Source organism: Corvus kubaryi, unplaced genomic scaffold (genome assembly GCF_017639235.1).
Source record: "Corvus kubaryi isolate FWS band 111438036 unplaced genomic scaffold, C.kubaryi_AGA036_p1.0 133, whole genome shotgun sequence".
Taxonomy (NCBI): domain Eukaryota; kingdom Metazoa; phylum Chordata; class Aves; order Passeriformes; family Corvidae; genus Corvus; species Corvus kubaryi.
The window spans coordinates 24,490,737-24,504,382 of NW_024580667.1; the positions used below are offsets into that span (position 1 = coordinate 24,490,737).

Sequence of the window (13,646 nt, forward strand, 5' to 3'; positions counted from 1 at the left end):
CCTGCGCAAATGTGGAAAGCACATCGGGACGAGGGAAATGGCGCTTTCAAAAGATCAGGCACGGAAGGTGCCAGCGTGACACACGTGTTGTCTATTTATATGCCCTCGTCTGCCTGTTCATTCCAGCAGGTCACCACCCAAGGACCACCACAGTGGGAGGCGACAGGGGACCAGGCCCGCCCGACCCTGAAGCACCCTGAAAGACCAGACAAGGGCCACGGGGAGGCTGCGGCCGCGCTGCTTTTCCCCGGGCACACTCTGCGGGAAGCGGGCGCTCCGCAGGGAACACGCTCCGGCCGCGAACCGGGGTTACGGGGCAGCGCGGCCCGCGCGCATGCGCCGCCACAGCTCCGGCCGCGTCCGCGGCCAGCGAGGGAAGGGGCGGGCGGGGGAGCGAGCGCGCGCTGCCGCCGCCGCTGCGCCTGCGCGGGCGGTTCCGGGGCGGGCGGAGCGGGGCCGAGCGGAGCCGTGGGTGGCCGCGGCCGTGCCCGGCGCTCTGCGTGCTGTTGCCGCGGGGCATGGTGAGCAAGGGGCCGCTGCTGCGCCTGCTGACCGCCATCAACCGCAGGAGGATGAAGCTGCTCATGGGGCTCGCCTTCGTTGCCTACGTCGCCTGTGAGTGAGCGGGGATGGGGGCGGGTCTGGCCCGGCCATTCATTGCCCGCTGGCACGGCGCCCCCCGTGCTCTCCGCCCGCCGTGGGGGAGAGGAGGAAGATGTGGCGGCGGCACCTCCCGCACCGCGTTGCGCTGCCCGGTTGCGGGGGTGCCGCAGCGCGGCTGCTCAAGCCCCGGCGGGGCAGGGGCTCTGGGCGGCGAGGCTCCGGGTTCCCCCTTTCCCTGCCCTGCCGAAACTTTCCCGAGCGCGGCGGGCAGCCGCGCCGGGCGTCCCTGTCAGTCGTCGCTCCCCTGCCCCGTCCCGAGGGCTTGCGGGGACGGTGCGAGCGGGACGTGGCTCAGGGAGTGTTTCCGCAGCCGCTCTTTCCTCAGACCGCGCTTTGTCCGCCCCGATCGCGACCTGGTAGCGGTGAGCAGCCCTCAGGGAAGTTTTTCCAGGGTAGGCCTCGTGTCTGGTTTTTGTAAAATCCTCCCAAGTCCTTCGGGGGCTAAATAAATGTTTGTTTATTAACTCAGCGCGTAGCTGGAGTCTTAAGAGCCGGGAGAGAGGCACAGAGGTACTTGAGAAAATCTTAGAATAGCCAGTGACGGGGATGTTTATGACTTCACTTACTAGGAGTGAGTCAGATAGATTTTAAAAGGATTTAAAACGTTGTCCTGTCAACTCTCTGCCCTTTCTTGTTTTTTTCTGTTGTATTTTTAATTTATTTTATTTTAGCCTGTTTTGTTTTCAGACTCAGGTAGATTCTATGTAGATGCCTTGTCCGGTTTAGGTAGGGAACAAGTGATTCTCTTGATGCTTGAAAGCACATATAGGTGTGCTAGCTTTGGGGGTGAGTGCGGAAACCATTTAGGATCCTCCCTTTGGATTTGGGAAGGTGGAGAGGTACAACACAAGTAATGTCAGAGGGGTGGTGTTTCCTAACACAGAAACACAGCAATTCCCATTATTACCATGTGTTATTGTCTTTACTGGACCTTACTATTTAGATACTGCTGTTACCGTTGAAGTTATGTTTCAGCTCTGACTTTCAGGACACTTTGTTTGTCCAAGTGACTTCAGATCCCTTGCATCCTGACAGCTTAGTGTCTGTTTTTACTTTGAAATGCTTACATGTTTTGCTAAAAATGATAGTTTTCAAAGCGGAAGTTAATAGGCTGCTGTGAAAATACTGATTTGAGTGGCAGTTGATGTGCTCATTGGGACCTAGCTATTGATTACGTTCTGTGGATAGTAGTTGGTGTTTGCTTTATAGCTTTGTGAGTAAAAGTTAGCCTTAAGGAGAAGCCTTCAGACTACTTGTTCTTTGGGATTCAGAAAAAAAGTGGAGGAGGAGAGGGACTGCAGGTCAGCGTGGCAAAAAAAATGGCTTGGAAAGGGAATAAGTTGGTGTCTGATGGGAATGTGTTTTTTGCAAATCTAATGTGCTGTGCTTTTCCATATTTTGACTAGAGATCAAAAGTAGTGGAATCCTTAGGTGTCAGCTACACAGTATGATATGGTAGCAGATGCCACTGGTCTGTCAGATTCTAGAGAGAATATTTTTTGTTTGCTTTTCTACAGGAGTGATTATTTATGATCCCATTCACATTTCCTAAAAGAGTACTCCTCACAATGTTACTGAATCATCACTGTGCTCTGCTTGGAGTCAGATAATGCCCAACTGAAATAGCATAGAATCTGAGAAAACTGAGCTGCTGGTGTAGGTGTATGTGCTGGCACTTCTCACATTCCTTCTTTCTGAAGTACTCTCCAAATGACTAAGTGTTTTTAGGCTGTGCACCTCCTTTCCATGAATTTCCATTCAGTATTAGGGCATGGGCATTCAGACTGGGAGCACATTTTACAGGGAATGAAATAGTTGGCAAGTACATTATTTTTTTGTGAGCTAGAGGATAGGACTTTTTAAATAGTGCCATTTTGTCAGCCTGTGTGTGAAACCCTGAGCAAATGTTTTGGGAGTATCATTTAGAAAAATGTCTTACTTCATAGGAATGTTTTGCCTTTAAATGCAAATTTGTTACAAAGATGCCTGAAGAACTTCTCTGTGCGAGTTTGCAAACTAGAGAAAGAACTTTTTGCAGACGGTTGAAAAGCTGTGAACTATTTCACTCTCAGGACTCATTGAGTGGCCCTCTTGGTAATGTCCCACAAGTTGGTGGATGACTGGGCTGTCTTGGGTATCTCTGCTCCACATCATACAATGACTGAAATTTCTTTGTTGTGGACCAGATGAAGGAACTGGTCTGGACTGAGATCCCCCTTTTGTGTTACAGCCATTTGACAGTGTGAGTATTCGACAGCTGTTTTGGCCCACCTTGAGGAGGTGGTGCACAGCGGTAGAATGGGAAGCTGGCAGTGCTGTTGGCAGTGTTGCCATCATGTGCTTTGCAGGTCTGCAGTTAGGAGACTCTCTCTGAAGGAGTCTTGTTTACTTTGGTGGAAGTACCGCCATGGCATGAGATACACAGTCAGGATCATATTAAAGATCCTTAGAACTCTTTTATGGACTTCACTGGTTTCCCCAGTAGCACTTAGAGCCAGAAAGATCCTTGCTTTGGATTTGGATTTGAATTTGGATTAAGGTAGCATTTGATGCCTCGTTTCTGTAAATCTAACTTATATTAATTTTAAAAAATCATTCACTTGAAACAGTGTGCTATGCATGCTTTGTATGTATAAAAATAGAAGTCAAAAGAAGCATTTCTATGCAGCAGGCAATTAAAAACTGCTATAACTTAAGCAACTATTTCCTGGGAAAATGTAGTGAATAAAGTTTAGCATTTCACTTTACCTTTCCTGTAGGCCCTGGGTGAAAGGGGATTTGTTGTTCCCCATTGCCCAGGTGATGAATTTGGAGATACTGCAGCTACAAGCTCTCTGGATCGCTCTGTAATGTCAGACTGCTACTCAATTTTTTTTTTAATACTCTTCATAATTAGCTTTGTTGACTCACCCTCGGTGCTGTCTTCTTCTGTGAACATTGCACGGCTATACTGTACTACATATAGTGGGAAACCTTGCTCAGAGGTTGAATTTGCATTGCCCTTTTAAAGGGACAAAGTGTTCTGCTCCAACTTTCCTCTGATTTAACCCCCAGCAAAATAGTGCAGGAGTGCTAATGCCAACCAAAGTAGGGTGGAGGGGCATGTGGTGGTGGCTGAAACAAGTTCTTTCAGTCATGGGCTCCACTTACATCAACTTAAAACTGTTGTAAAACCATGGCTTCAGAACATGAGGTGATTATAAACAGGTGAAGTGGGTTTAATTGATTTTTATTGTCTGTAATGGGAAATATAGACAGATCATAAAATAGCAGTCAATTAAATGGATAATGTTAAATAACTTCAGTGTCACCACAATATGAATAACTTATATACAGGCCAGGAGTTTTCTTTTGTTTTTAAAAATCCCATCTGTTCATGTGTTGGAACTTCAATACATAGATACCTTAAACTCAGCTCCCTTGGAAGTTTTAGATGTTTATTCAGCTTTATATGGACATGCTACCATGCTTCAGTGGTACTGTCTTTGCAGAATCAGGAGCTTATTTAAGTTGTTGGAAATACACTTGAAATCTTGTAGCCGGGATTTAAAGACCAGAGCTCATCAATCTGCATGGTTTGCTTTAATCTTGATGCTACTGTAAATAATCTACTGATGTTTTCATATGACACAGCAGTTGCGTGTTCTTAATGAAAAAGTTAAGAGCTCTATTTCTGGTAAAGTAGAACAGTTCTTTTTACTCATTTGTAGATCAAATGGTTCTCGGGAAGTATATCAGTAGCCTTGTTCCTTTTCCAAGGGGAAAATGGAATAGTAGGGTGCTGTCATGAGATCCAAGCTTAAGACCTCATTTCCTTTGTAAAATAAATTATAGCACAACTATTGGAACAACTTAAAAATGAAATGTCAAAATAATGTGAGGGAAGTACATCCTGTAGTATAGTGGCTTGACTTTTCACAGCATTGTTAGTTTCCATGGTTGTTATCCTTCGTTTTACAAGATTAGCCATTTGTTTTTGTCAGATTTTCATCAGCTAGGAAGAACGCAACGTTGTCTTCTCAAAATATCAAGGTGTGTGTGAGCTTTTCAGTTTGAATCTTACCAGCCCCTCGCATGTTGCTTGTCTTGCATATGTTCAAAACAAAGGTTAAATGCTACTTAATGTTTTGTTTTGATAAGCTTTTACTTCCACTTTTTGTAATAGAAAAGCAGTTATCAAGTTGGCCCTGTCCTATTGCTTCATGCTGTCTCAATGTTATTCAACATCAGAAATTTTTCTTCCCCAGCCATTTTATAACTAGATGTCAGGATTGATTGGCCATGGAAGAGTTAGAAATGGTTGTATAGGACATCAGGCTTGCTTTCTTTTTGTGTCAGCATGCCATAGATTCTCCACCAAAAAACAAATCAAACCCAAAACATTTGCTGGCTGGGTTTGTGCCCTGCAGAGCTGCCTTTCATTTGTGGGCTTATGTAAATAAGTTCACTGTCGTAACAGCTTCCAGTTCCCTGCTCATCAGGCTTGCAACTAGATGTACTTGTGTAGCGTATGAAAATTTGTTCACACTTCAGTTGTTTGTCAGGAATAGATGGACTCTGACTATGCCTTGCTAGCCATGATGTTTTAAAATAATTTTTGGCATCCTGGAGAAATTAATCTTACAGTTCCTCTCTTATCTCCATTTAATATTTGTCTTTAATCTTTTATCTCCACTTAGTATTTGTCTCTTCTGCAGCATGTGCAGGAGACAATGCTGTCATCATTCTACTCAAGGATGAACACTCTTAGAGCTTTCACCATCTTTACCCTCTTTTTTTGCAAAGGGGGCTATTTCCCTGACATTTATATTGCTTGTTTCTTTTTTTCTAAGGTTGGTTGACCAAAGCAGAGTTTGGTTGAAACTGGTAGTTTTCAGCATCTCGTTTATGGACTGTAGAGAGGGAGAGGTGGGGGTTATTGCACCAACTTTCCTGAAGGGGTTTGTGAAAGGGGGGTGGGAAAAGTGAGTTTGTTTCAGTTACAGTGCTGACCATTGGAACATTCTGTGAGTCCACTGAAAACAGTCTTAGCAGTCAACAGTTGGGTCAGTGGAGGAGCAGTGGTAAAGAATGATATGCTGAAGATACAAAACAGGAGGGAGTAGTAACAGTGAACAGAGAGCTGGAAAAAAGACTTAATAGAAAATTTCAGGAGAATTTTCCATCTGGGAAACTAAGAGCAAAATTCAGTCATAAAGTGATGATGCTAATTGAAATGTAAGAAAAAGTATCCTTGGCTACCTTCCCATCCAGTATGAAGCTCCATTAACTCTTGTAAAGAAAGAAAATTTGCATAATGTTATATCTCACAGCTGTAGGAGGGTATTGGTTTGCCAAGGTTTAAGTGTTTGTTCTTAGGAGAGGGTAGAGGAACTTCCTGGTGATTGTGTTGCCTTTGTTTTGCTGGGTGATGACTAGCTGAAGGGTTGACACAGAGTGGTGGTGGTCCTGTCCAAGATAGAGAGCATCTTTCCCTTAGCAAACCCTGTGTCCTTGCGTCTAAGATACTTCTCACGTGGGAAAAGCTACAGTTCCTATCTGCTGTCTTTGATTTGGGCCAGGAACTTTACTGTTGAGCAAGGCATCAGTTCAGGGAATACACCAAGAAGAACTATTTTCCATACAGAGGTCTGTGTAGACTTACCAGAGGTGTATTTTTTTTTAATCTTTTTTAATATTCAAGTTGTTGTATGTTCCCCGAAGGCATAATCATAAACTTCACTCAGGAAGGTGACATTTCTTAATACAAAGTTATGATTAGTAATTGAATGTTGTTATCTCCACTAATATTGCAAAATACTCTCATCAGTAAAATAATTTTCTAAAGCAAATTAACATACTGCTGGAATTACAAATGGAATACAACTGAGACGGTTTTGTTATGGAATATAGACTATAAAGGCAGTTTGAAATACATTGGCCAAGTCATAGAATGGTTTGCATTTGATGGGACCTTTAAAGATCATCTAGTCCTGCCCCCCACTGCCATGGGCAGGGACATCTTTCGGTAGAACAGGTTGCTTAGAGCCCTGTCCAGCCTCACCTTGTTTCCAGGTGTGGGCCATCCACAGCTTTTCTGGGCAACCTGTTCCAGTGGTTTCCCACTCTCATAGTAAAGAATTGCTTCCTCGCATCTTAGTTAAACCTACTCTCTTTCAGGCTAACACCAGTGCCTCTTAAGGGTCCTGTCACTACAGGCCTTGGTAGAAAGTTTTTCTTCATTGTTCTCATAAACCCCTTTTAAGTAAGGCCACAGTAAGGTCTCTTCAGAGCCTTGTCTTCTCCAGGCTCTCCCAGCCAACTCTCTCAGCCTGTCCTCATAAGAGAGGTGTTCCGTCCCTCTGACTATATTTTGTGGCTCTCCTTTGGACCCTCTTTAACAGGTCAATGTGTTTCTTGTCCTGGGAGCCCTAGAGCTGTATGCAGGTGGTGTCTCATGAGAGTAGAGGGCAAGAATTACCTCAGTTGATGGGGTGACCACAATTCTTTTGGTGCAGTCCAGCATATGATTTGTTTTCTGAGCTGAAAGTGCATGTTGCCTTTTCATGTCCAAATTTTCTACCAGTACCCCCAAGACCTTCTTGACAGGGCTCCTCTCAGTCCACTTGTAACCCAGTCTGTACTGATACTGGTGGTTGCTCCAAGCCAGGTGCAGGGCCTTGCACTTCACCGTGAACTTCATGAGGTTCGTGTTTGCCCACTCCTTAAGCTTGTCACTGTCCCTCTGGATGGCATCTCTTCCCTCAATACCCTTAACAGCTCAGTTAACATCTGCAGACTTGCTGAGGATGCACTCAATTGCTATGTCTGTGTCATTAATAAAGATGCTGAGCAGTACTGGACTCAATACACACCCCTGATGGACACCAGTTGTTACTGATCTCCCTTTGGGCATTGAGCCCTGGATGCAGCCGCCCAGCAGCCATCTCTTGAGCAGTCCATCAAACTCATATTTCTCCAATTTAGCCACAAGGTCTTGTGTGGGAAGTAAGTTTCCTAAAGGAAAGAATTGTTTTCTTTACATTATTTACTCTATCTGGAAACAAAAACCTTATTTTTTCTAGGAGACTGAAGTTGCTGAGTGACTGTGGAGAGTCAAAATAACCCCAAAATAACCCCACTCTTTTGAATGCTATTGCACCTCTCTGAAATGGAAAGTTTGACTGAAGCAATTCACTTTGGCTGTTCAGAGCTTATGAATTTGCTCTAGAAATTCAGATTATGACTGTATATCAATTCATATTATTCCTCCATGCTGTTTCTGTTGATAGCGAAATCTGTTTGTAACAAACATTACCTTATAGTCTTTTTATTCTGAGGAGCAGAAGTTGAAAAGAGGGCGATACAGGGAAAAATTCCAGTGCTTTCAGCTAAAATGCTAATCTACTTAGAAAAAAGTGTGTGTAAAAGTTTCTTTAACAGAGTGTCCTGAAAATGCAAACAACAAAGCAATTGGGAAAGAAAATGGTTTTAAAAGAAATTGCATTGGTTTTGGTACAGTTGGCTCTCTAATGGGCATCATAGTTTTGCTTCTTAAAACATCTGTTTTAAAATATATGTGATGCTGAAACTAGTGTTGTCGCTTATAATTTCAAATTGAGTGTGTAGTACTGTTGAGGACTTGTGATAGTTTATGACTTGATTTTAATGCCTTTTAAAGAGACTCAGAGAAGAGGGACAAAGGTATAGACTTGTTTTAGGATTGTGTTTTTTCCCACCTTCAGGTTGTGGCAGTGTTATTTTTCTGGTTCCCCAACCCATTGTGGATGAGTTAAATACAACATGCAAGGCTCTCGTAGCATAGTAATCTGTATTTTATAGAAACCTGTACAAAAAGTATTATTGCAGATGACAGGTGCAAAGGACATTCAGGTGAAAATATACATCCTATCCTGTGTTCTGAGGATCTGGAAAGATAACATTTGCCTGCTATGAAGTGCAGCTGATCAGAGTTAAAAGTCTGACTGTGATAGGGTACTGTCTATTTAATATTAGATACTCAGCAAAACTTCAGCCAAGTGCTTGGGATTTCTGTTGTATTTTTCAAGTGTGATTTAACAGATTTTGTAGTTTGGTTTGTTTGGGTTTTTTGTTTGTTTGGTTGGTTTTTTTTACTTAATGCAGGCAGGGTTGGTTTGTATCCAAAGGATAGCTCCTGGAATATTCCTTTGCTGACAGTATCCCAGTCACTGCACTCCTCTGCATCCAGCATCATTTCAGAAAGAGGCTTCTCGAGAAAAACTAAACAAACTTTTCAATTTCCAGGAATGTAAATATATTCAGTTAAAAAAAAAAAAAAAAGCCGCATTCTTTACTCATATGTGACTAATTGTCTTTTGTTTAAGGTAGGTTTGAGAAGTCTGGAAAATCTACAATTTTAATGTAAGGCTGTGCCTGCCAAATAGTTACAGCTTAACCTCAGAGGCTGGGAAAGAAACAAAAAAGTATTGGGGTTTTCTGAAAACCCTGAGTGATTAATGTTTAGTCAGATACCTCTTTAATGACACTACTGCAATTAGTGCATTAAGAAACAAATCTTTTTTCTCGAAGAGGCTCTTTAGAGAGTTCTTCATCATTTCACTCAAGGTGTGTTGTTCTTCTCTGGAAGCTATCACTTTAAAGTGTAATGTCTGTTGGAATGATTAATGACTAATGTATTTTGCTCTTCATGGTACTTGCAATTTAACCTTGAAAAAATGCTTCAATAAAAATTATTTCTCTCATTTTTTGGAAAGGTTGCAAAGGGGAAAACACACCTCAAAACAGATAGGTGTAGTCGTATTTTGACTCCTCCTACAGGCCATTAAACCAGGCTTTAATGTGTCTTACCACAATTCAGATATTCTAACGACTTCCCTAATGGCAACTTACTATGACCTTAATCAGCCACTGGGTGAGGTTTACAATCAGTTTTTGAAAGAATAAGTGGAACCTCTGTCTCTTTTTCTTGTAGGTGAGTGTCTTAATTGTTAGGTTACAAGCTTCTGTCTGGTCCAATGAATCATGAATTCTTCCCTTGCACAGAGGTTCAGTAGATGGCAGGAAGACTGTTTGTGAATGCTCTCTAGTTGGATGAGTAGGAAGATCTTCATAGAGGATTTACTGTATGGCTGTGCGAGGTGAGGGTGTTAAATCTCTACAGTCTGAGAATTGGCACAGGACTATTATCCTGGATTAATACTTTTTGGCTTAAAAGATTTGGCTTTAGACTTGAATTTTTAAAACTGTTTTTTACAGTGAGCTCCTGGGTTGTTAGTGTTTGGTCAAATATGGTCCGTTAGGACTCTCGTGCTTTTGGAAACTTGGGTTTATGTGTAGTGCCCAATTCACGACCTTGCTGATGTGGAAGATTTTTTTAACCATCCGTGTTGGCAGCTTTTGGGGCTTGAAGTTGGTGGGCCTGTCAAGTGGTTTTGTGATGCTTGTAAGGATTTTCATCGTTCTGCTTGTTGATTTGGACCTACTTACCTCTATGTTTCCATCATTCTTGCCTGAATGTCAGACTGGCCTTGACATAACCTTTAGGACAAGGAAATCCTCAGTGAGCCAGAGTTGTGCTGCTGGTTCTGCTGCTGGGTAAGCTCGTTATATAAACAGCTGTGTATTTGGAAGAAAAACAGCCAAACCTTATTTCCACTCTTGTACAGAAATCTTAGCTCTGATCCCTTCAACCTTGGTGTAAGCTCCATGTGAGCACCAGTAGCCAAAAAGATCCTTTTTAGAACTGTGCATTCAGAATCCTTTATGAGGACAGTCAGTATGTTGAAGCGAGTTTTTGCAATGTCTCTCTACACATGAGAGACTTCAGGGTTCTTCAGATAGCTCTGTGTGATAGTTCCTCTGTGGTTAATTTTGCAATTTTTAATTTTTTTTTTTTTCAGTGGTACCCAGATATGCTTCGTAAAAGTTTAATGCAACTAGTCATGTACTCCAACAGAACTAGGATATCAAACAGTGTTTCTGGAAGGATGTGAATCCCTTCCCTGCTGTGGACACTGAGTACATGCAAGTCACATGTTTTCTTTAGGAAGCCAGTTCCTTGTATGCAGTGTGGCTGCACTGTCTTTGCAGCAAAACTGGGAGGGTGGTATTTGTGTTGCAGCTGGCAGTTCTTTTTTTTTTCTTTTTTTTCCCCAATCAATTCCTACTTTACCAGCTAAACCCAGATGCTTCCTGCCACTGCATAACCACTTAGATTATTTGTATGGGTTTCTCTAGCCCAGAAAAATTATTCATTGTAAGTGTAGCTCAGTTGTGTTTAACTGGAGAATTCTGTACCTGTAACTGCCAGATTGTCACTGTTCACTGAAAGAAACAAAAGTGTTTTTCCATTAATGTTATCATACATAATTCTAAAATCCTAGCCAGAGGGTAAATAACTTGAATTTAACTGTGCTCAACACTGTATCCCTTTTTCCCCCACATTAAATTTACTTTATCTAGTTAACACAAAATCCAGGATTTTTTAAAAATTCAGTTGGATTTTATGAATCATTTGTTCTAATATAAAGCTTCCCTATCTTTTGCCCAGAAGATGAGAGGAGGTTTTATGATATCACTACAGATATCACAGGGCCCTCCTACAGCTTCTTTCATAGTCTGTCATGGATTCCTTTGAATTACTCTTTGAGTTACTCAGCAGCACTCAGCACTTAGGAACAGTTCAGTAGCTTTGCCATCCCCTAAAGGCTAGAACAACTGCATTACTGAATCCTCATTTGTGTCCTCCCCACTCCTCCTTCCTGGGAATGTTTCATTTCTCCTCTTGCCTGGAAGGTACCTGTGACTGTAGCAGTGGTTTTTGTTTTGTTTCTGTAACACCTCATCCTCTGCTTGAGCTCATTGGGTAATAGTGATGGAAATGTACGTGCAGAGCCTAAAGGTAGGCAAAATACTTTACTAGCTGCTACTCGAGACCTGCAATACAGCTTGCAAAATCTGTGGACACTTCAGAAGCTTTCTGTATGTATGTTAATACTGCATATAGGCTACTCCCTAAGACCCAGTGTAATTTGACTCCTTAGCTTGAGCCTCGTCTCTTAAAGAGCAACTCCAGAATGATTTTTCTGGACATATTTGGGGTATATTTCCTGTGTTGCTTGTTTTGCAGAGTCCCTTACATAACTGTTCCATGTTAACCTTGTTTTATCTTGATGATGTGAAATTGTCAAGTCTTCCTTGGCAGTGTAGCCTGGTTTATGGCTTCTCATTTTTTCACTTTAAACTGTATTCTGTGTCTTAGTTGAAAGTTAAAAGGAAACTCAATGTTCTGATAATCGTCTTATAATCATCTAAACCCTGATCAGTTTCAGACTTTTTTTTTTCTAGTAGAAAGTAATTTGGGCAGCTGAATCTTTTGTGAACCTAAAAACATCTGGTGCATCTTTGGTTTTCAATTTTACATTGTGATTTATCTTTCTATAAAACTTTTTCCATACAAACAGTAATAAAGAAATTTTGTTTGCTTACTGAGGCATTTTAAAAGTTGCATTGCTTAAAAGAACATATGTGCATACAAGCACTTGCTACCTTTAATGCAGGACTCTTGTGGCACCTCTTTGGACTGGTTCAGCTCTCACCTGTAGTGGCCAGTCTTTTGTGACTCTGCAGTTTCCAATTTGTGTGGTTCAGGTCTACAAGGCTTCTTTAGTGTTCTTGTCATTTTTTCCAACATCCGTAATAAATAAGTTGAGTGTTCTGGTTTTTTTAATCTGTGTGCAGTAACAAATTGCAGTTTAGATAATTCCTGCATATTTTTTACCGTCTCATGTAATCTCATCAGAATTCCACCCATACTCTAAAACTGTGTTCTAGACACTTGGGGGGTGTGTATATGTAACTTACTTAGATAATTTGTGATTAACATACTTAATATTGTCTTAAATGCTTTCTGATGATAACAGGAAAAAAATGACCTCATGTACTGCTATATGACACTGTAATGTTTTTTCTCTTATTTTCCAGCTGTATGGGGAAACTTTGTCAATATGAGGTAATGTATATAATTTTTGTATTGAATATCCTTATGTGTAATAAAATTAACTTACCTTTTCTATCAATATATACAAAGTAGAGAGAAAAACAGCAGCTGACACTGTTGTTTGGGTGGTTGCTAAGCAGCTGATACCATTTTTTTAAATACAAAGTGTTCTGTCTCAAAAATGGTTGAATGTTTGCTATAGATCTCGCTCAGGATTTTACTCACACTTCATCATCTGCCTTTTTTTGCACAAATTCATCTTCTGATTTTGGCCAGTTGGTTGGCATACCTGGTTGCATGGGCTTGGATTCTGCTTTTCCTCAGCACAAATGTGGCTGTACTTCAGTGATAATGTGGGCTTAAATTTTGAAGAGCAGCACATTCTCCACTGCTTGCCATTATTATATTTCTGTACCTAGAATCAGAAATGTGCTTTGGAGAGTTTTTCCTCCTCCACAGTTAATTGGTAGAGAATCTGGTGGTTTAACTGCTGAAAAGCAGAAAATCCTGCATTGTCCCCTAGAATTTTTTCTTTTAGAAATAGAAAGACAAGCAATATGTTTGCAAAACATTCAGATTTTCACATTTCTGCTTGCATGTGAGTTTGTCCTCCAGGAAAATTCACAGCTGCAAAAGAAATTGAAGAGTATGAGGACAGCTTACTCCTTACAGCAAAGTCATTGTATATAGAGGACAAAATATTTTACTATGCTGTTTTGCTAGTAAAGGGTTTTGGTATTCTGTTGCCACGCTTAGCAGCACACAGTAAGGAACGTTTGAGACAATATAAGAAAAAATATGAATTTTCTCTAGGCTCTAATTCACCCAGGACAGCTTACCCTGGAGTCTGTTCCTATCCCAAGTGGTCCACTCTGCTCCTCTTGTAGTTTCCCACTGTTGCTGCAAAGAGTGCTCAGCTGTCAGGCAAACAGCTGCTGGGCTGCTGTGGCTTGCAGATGGGAATATCATTTAGATTACCATGTTGTCATGACCAGTGAATTAC

General features: G+C 41.7%; 1 protein-coding gene across 2 annotated transcripts in view; it reads left to right on the forward strand.

Annotated features, from left to right (window-relative positions):
* Positions 1-439: 439 nt before the first annotated feature.
* The window catches only part of UXS1 (UDP-glucuronate decarboxylase 1), a 57,282-nt gene continuing 44,075 nt past the window's right edge, over positions 440-13,646 (forward strand). Inside the window, exons 1-2 of one of the 2 annotated variants that reach the window (XM_042039657.1) lie at positions 440-615; positions 12,628-12,655. In XM_042039657.1, the coding sequence (XP_041895591.1) occupies positions 519-615; positions 12,628-12,655 (125 nt within the window). In that variant the 5' untranslated portion in view covers positions 440-518. Of the gene's footprint in view, positions 616-874; positions 1,056-12,627; positions 12,656-13,646 lie in introns of those variants that run through there. The other variant, XM_042039648.1, reaches the window with a different exon arrangement.